This window comes from Mya arenaria, chromosome 3 (assembly GCF_026914265.1).
Source record: "Mya arenaria isolate MELC-2E11 chromosome 3, ASM2691426v1".
Taxonomy (NCBI): Eukaryota; Metazoa; Mollusca; class Bivalvia; order Myida; family Myidae; genus Mya; species Mya arenaria.
In genome coordinates, this window is record NC_069124.1 from 73,859,026 (window position 1) to 73,864,995 (window position 5,970).

Genomic DNA, 5,970 nt, shown 5'->3' on the forward strand with positions numbered 1-5,970 from the left:
AATTGAATTGCATCAGCTTTAAAATTATGCCATGCGCCTGTCTAAAAGACCTGTCAATCACTGCATCCCCCCACCAACTCAAAGATATTGTGACGTCATTTAAATCGGCGTTGACACTGAAATTCTTCCTTTGCAGAATTATGCAAACAGTATGCGTAGCTATATGGGCATATATGTACAGTTATAGCAATTTGCTTAATCATGAACAGTCGTCTTAAGCAGTAATTAAGTAACGATTCCACAAAAAGAAGAAACATTTTAAAAATCTAGCGCCCCTGATTGGCTGAAAATGTAGGGCAAACACTGATCTGCAATGCATTTGAATGTAATTCCGTAGACGTATACTTTCTGCTTATTAGCCCCTCTTTATATATTTTTTCTACATTCACCGCGGACATACATAGATTAAAAATAAATGAACATCCGTTTTATAGATGCCAAGTTACAATACAGATAAACACAGTTTGATGATAAAGATGTATACTTCTTTTAGATAGATATTTATTTTATTTATTTTAGAAGATAAATATGACAATTATAATGAAATGATATTAGCAAAACAAAATAAACAAAATGAACAGATAGGCAACTAGAAATATAGCTCAGTGTTGATGAAGACAACTATGTACACAAGCGCATTCTGCATTTTTAAATGATATCAAAATGCCAAACTGAGTCGAAACGACGTGCACATATGTGTTTGTAATACTGTCTGTGCAATGAACTTAAATAACTTATTCACAGTATAATAACCGGGGCAGCCGCTATTCCAAGCCAACATCCTGTCAATAACACAGTTCAGTATAACGAGCATAGGCGTGTTGGTGAAACAAAAACGCTTGGATTGAAACATATCTCCGTTAGCGCAACCTCGGTACGCAGGGAGTTGAACAGATAGTTTATTTTCAGGGCACAACACAATTATTCCGTCTCTGAAGTGTATGTAAACACATTTATGCACAAAATTAAGAACTCAACTGGGCTCAGATAAGTTTGCAAATTCTCTTTTTTCATTGTCTTAAGGTATGGTGATTAGGCGTTAAAATCAATATGTTTGTTTCTGTTTTCATGTTTAGATGCTTAGAAATACAACACCTTTACAGTCAATATTAGCATCACCGGTATTGTTAAAAAGCAAAAACACTTAATTTTTAACTTTCAAAAGATAAAAAAGGTTGTGGCCGAAGAAGAGTGTAGGTTCGGAAACAGGTAACAGACGTTATTGTATTTACACCTATACAGAATGGTTTTGGGCGATAAAAACACATGTGCATGTTATAAAATGTTAAGAATGGGCGTTAACAAAATGATCACACAGGAATTTTTATCCAATATTAGCCTATAAACATCTCAATCCCATGTTAAATTTGCAATCTTCTGCGTTGTTCGGGAATCAAAGCCGAAAATGTCCAACTTTACGTAGTCTTCGGGGTCTGCGATCGTGTAGCCGTTGGACGGTAGTATACCGTCAAATTATCACAGAGCAAAGTTCGCCCTTAGTTCATTTACATCTCCCCCTTGCTAAATTTGGCAATGGTCTGTGTTGCTCCGGAGTCAAAGCCGACAATGTCCAACATTCCGAAGTCATCGGGGTCTGCGATCGTGAAGCCGTTGGACGCCATTCCGACGACAATCAATTTTGCATCAGGCATGTTCATAGCCTCTCTGTACTGCTGAAGGGCCCGCGACGGGTGGATTTTACCATACCAGGTCTCGCTGTCCGTATACACGATAAACACGTCGTATTCTTTTTTCTCTTGTTGTGCATTAAGCATGGGTAACGCGCAGTCGGTGCCACCGAATGGAAGGTCATCCGTCTTCTTAATCACGGTCGGCAAATCGTCAGTTTTGTTGATTTCCAGCGGCAATAGGCGATGCGAAAATGCCACAATGTCGCAATTCTCTTCAGTTCTCATCGTCACCATCATCATCGCTGCCGACGCCAACTTGCACGTGAGCGCTGAGCTGCCGACGCAAGGTGCCATCATGGAGCCGCTGACGTCAATTGCGAGCAGGAAGCGCTTTCCTGTGGGCTCGACGGCCTTGAAGGACATGTAGTAGGCCTTCTCTAGCGCGTCCAAGACCGCCTGGTTAGGGCTCCATCGAAGAGACCCCTTATCGCCCCTCCCAGACTTGTAGGTGTGTAACGCCAGCAACACCTGTAAACGATAATATCATTATATGAAGAGGCCATTCGAGAAGCATTTAATTTATTAAAAGACATGCGTATTTAAAGACCTTATCTGTACGCTGTCAGTTGTCGAGTGCACGTATGCATTCAAATATCGATTTATCTGACAAAAGTATCAGGTAACCACAGCATGTTATTAATATTACAAAACATGTCACTCTTTATAATATTTAACTACTGATCAGTTTAAAGAGTCTGATACCATTCTGACACAAACCACGTTACCAGTATATTTTATTACCACATTTAATAAACATTTTATCGCCATTTAACGACACTGAAATCATACGAAACACACAGGAAACCTTTGTTTGTTAACCCCTAGTTTTATCTAGACCTAATATTAGTACCTTAAACGGGTGGGTCCTCGACTTTATCAACAGGTCCTGGTCAGTGAGACGCTCAACAATTTCCTTCTCCACCCAGGAGTCTTTCTCGCACAATTCCAGACTGGTAATCTTTCCCAAGTTCCGGATTGTAGCCTCCATCTTAAGGTTCTTAATCAACGCCTCCCAAACTTTCTTCGAATTCAGCAATTGTGTAGGCATGTGTTCACGTTCCAGTCCATATTTGTCTATAATTCCGACCAGTTCGTCTTCGTCTGTGCAACTCTTGGCTTTTTCTACCGCCGTAAGGAACTCGACCATTTTCGTCACTGTTTCGTCCATTTTCAGGTCCGGGACGTTATTGACTAACTCTTGCATTTTCTTAAAGCCTTTGGTCAGATATCGGAAGAGAACCTGGGTCACATGGTCAGTGGGCTTCGGGTGAGATAGTCTGAGGACGTCACAATGGTTGAACCCTTCCCGTTTTTTGTACTTTGTCGTCATGCGACATACATTAATTGGATTGTTGCTTTTCGTCATGTACCACTTGATGATGTTGTTGCGGTGCGCGCGCCCCCAGCCGGTACCCGTGGATTCCTTTTCGCAGTATCGGATGAACATGAACAGATGCGTAGGGATACGACAAACCAGGTGGAAGGCTTCGTATGCAGCCTGTTTCGTCTGCTTGTCGTTCGAGCGCGCGCACACGGCGAGTGCGAATATGGTGGGGTTCTGGCGTGCGGCCCTGCCCTCAAGGCTGATGGCCTTTATCAGCTCAACCACCTCTTTTCCTCGACCTTCTGCTATCAACCTGAAAATTATAATTGCATGTCACGGCCTGTTATATATATAAACTATTATATCATATTATTGGTTTCCCAGTGCATGTATAGTGCATGGTAATTTTCCACTAGTCTTGTTTGTTTACGCTAAGAGGATATGAATAATTTACTAAAAGAAATGCGTCTTAGTTTGCTTTTTTATGTTTATGCAAAACTCATTGTTTATGAGATACATTCAACCTGCCAATACAGATGACGTCCACAAAAGTTGGTAATTAGTTTGTTTTCAATAAAATGAATAATCATGATGGTACAAATACTGCATCTCCCTTTGTTCTGTCTTAGAAACATATTTCGTATATAATCCCAAACCGACCTGTCTATGCAGAGTGCATCCTCGCGTTTGGGCTCGTTGTTGCTAGCCTTGTAGCAGAAGGAGTTGTCAGAGCCAAGGAAGATGAAACGCTGGAGCTTCATTAGGTCGTTCACCTGCCAAACATACGCCCCGGACCGGTTCCGTATCTGGGTCGGTTTCAGGGGGCGCATCTGGGACACCTGGACATATAGGGGGAATATTGTGCATGTAAATCATACTAATTTTAAATCAAATACATTGCTCATATTTTATAATATCCTCAGATTGAACGATGTTTTCGAAAATTAGCATGCATTATAAAATTCGGTGGATAGGAAAGCAAAGCTGTTTATTTGATGTGTGTGATGTTATAGTGTCGTTCTGTAAAGTTAAACAAAGAACATGCGAAAAGACTTTATATATTTTTAACATAGTAAGTTTAAATTTAATCAATATGACTTCATTTCATTTTTTTTTTGGAATTATTTTAACCGCCTGCCGCCTTGCAAATTTGGAAAAAAGTTGACTTTGGAAAAATACAAAATCAGGCCAAAATAGCTAATATAATGGTGAATATACAGGTTCTAACTTTGTATGCATACATTTTGCTGCGAAAAAGTAAGTATTGTCAAGACTTTGTTTACATTTCAAGAAATTCATTGCTTTTTTATTCGTTAACATAATCTTCATTAATCAAATTGGAATTTTTTTTTTTATATTTTTTGGGGAAAAATGGAGATTTTTTCGCAATGGGAATCAGCCTTTAGAAGGCAGTAAATTGCACACAAAAATCGCTGTTTCATATTTTTTAATAAAGTATAAATAAGATGGCTTTCGCGTTTAACAACTTTTGATAATTTATTAATAAGGCTTATGAAGAAGTGATTCTTCCGCGTTCCTTAGTGGGGGAATCTACACACGACTTCATGAGATAGATCGAGGCGGAAAGGTTTTGGTTTCATATTTCCAACTCACAACTGTTATTCCAGTTGTTTCTGGGGTTTTGTTTTAATTGAAGTAGCATACGTCAATGTGATGGTTTCGGATTGGAACCAAGTTGTCTGTTTCATGATTAGGTCACGTATATTTATGTTTAAGATATTTGCGTTTGGTCATTATACCACTCAGATACCAGAATGCCGCGGTTTTATTTTATATTAGTAAGATTTAAAATGGGAAAGTAAACTGGGTATGATGTGTCAAGTTTCTAATTTTAGATTATCATGGTTTGATCAGCTCTACTTGATTAATTATCATTCAGTTTAATATCATGGCAAAGTTTTTATCATTGAAAAGTCCAAATGAACATTGGGTTAACTCGAATAAAAATAATTAATAAATGTTTAATGCATTTTTTTTTTTATAATTTAAGTTCGAGTTCCCGTGCAGTGACTTCCACCGTAGGCGTAGCCTAGGTAGCTTACGTAGCTTGAAGGTAATGAACACATTGCATAGATTCATAATTCTTGAGACTCCGAGTAGGTCCCAAATATTTAATTTCAATTAATTGTCGACTCCCAAATATTTAATCTTAATTATCCAAACCTTGGCATACAGTACTGCTGAACGTAAACGATGCTTTAATAATGTCGAACCTTGTCCATAATATATGTATATACAATACACAATGTAATATATGTCCACAAGTATAATTGTATGTACATCAACAAACAATACAAATATGATTAAGTATAATGTACAATTTAATAGAAATAATAATAATTTACTAATGATATAATAGTATAACTAATTACCTCCGCTGTCTTCGGCGTTTCCTCTTCATCATCTCCTCCAAATCTGAATGTTATAACAGTTACACCTTTCTTCGAGATTCCTACACTCGAGTCTCGCGGTCGTGATTGCAGAGTGCCCATTCTTCGGCACGTCTATGTTGCTTGAAGTAAAGTCATGAAATGATTCAATATTCTTAAAATAGTATCACACCGGTTTTTCCAAACAATAATATAAGAACGCATAACAAAACCCTAGCGCATGGGATCCCAAGATAAATTATCTGTATCTATTTATATAGCGGTACGGGTTGATACAGTTAAATCCACGCAACGAGTGAAATCCACTCAGAACTCATTTATTTTAAACAATAAATAAAATTTATTGCAAACATATTGGAATATGCTTCATAAAGGGTTATAAATATTTAAAATTTTATTGAAATAGATCAAAAGATGAGAAATCGAATGTTTCGAAAAATGAAATGAAAACAAGTACTTGTCCGATGTCAGGTTCACAGGTACATGACATTGTAGATTTAATACACATTTAAATTGGATTTTGACATTTTAAGTACCTTAAGTA

The 5,970-nt window shown here is 37.8% G+C and overlaps 1 protein-coding gene across 1 annotated transcript; it reads right to left on the reverse strand.

Moving 5' to 3' along the window:
- Nucleotides 1–483: 483 nt before the first annotated feature.
- On the reverse strand, nt 484–5,572 carry LOC128227969 (RNA-binding protein RO60-like). Its single transcript, XM_052938961.1, has 4 exons — nt 5,409–5,572; nt 3,676–3,854; nt 2,542–3,328; nt 484–2,159 (listed from the first exon to the last, which is right to left on the reverse strand). The coding sequence occupies exons 1-4, from the start codon at nt 5,526–5,528 to the stop codon at nt 1,506–1,508; spliced, it is 1,740 nt and encodes a 579-aa protein (XP_052794921.1). The 5' UTR covers nt 5,529–5,572; the 3' UTR covers nt 484–1,505.
- Between the last annotated feature and the right edge of the window lie 398 nt (nt 5,573–5,970).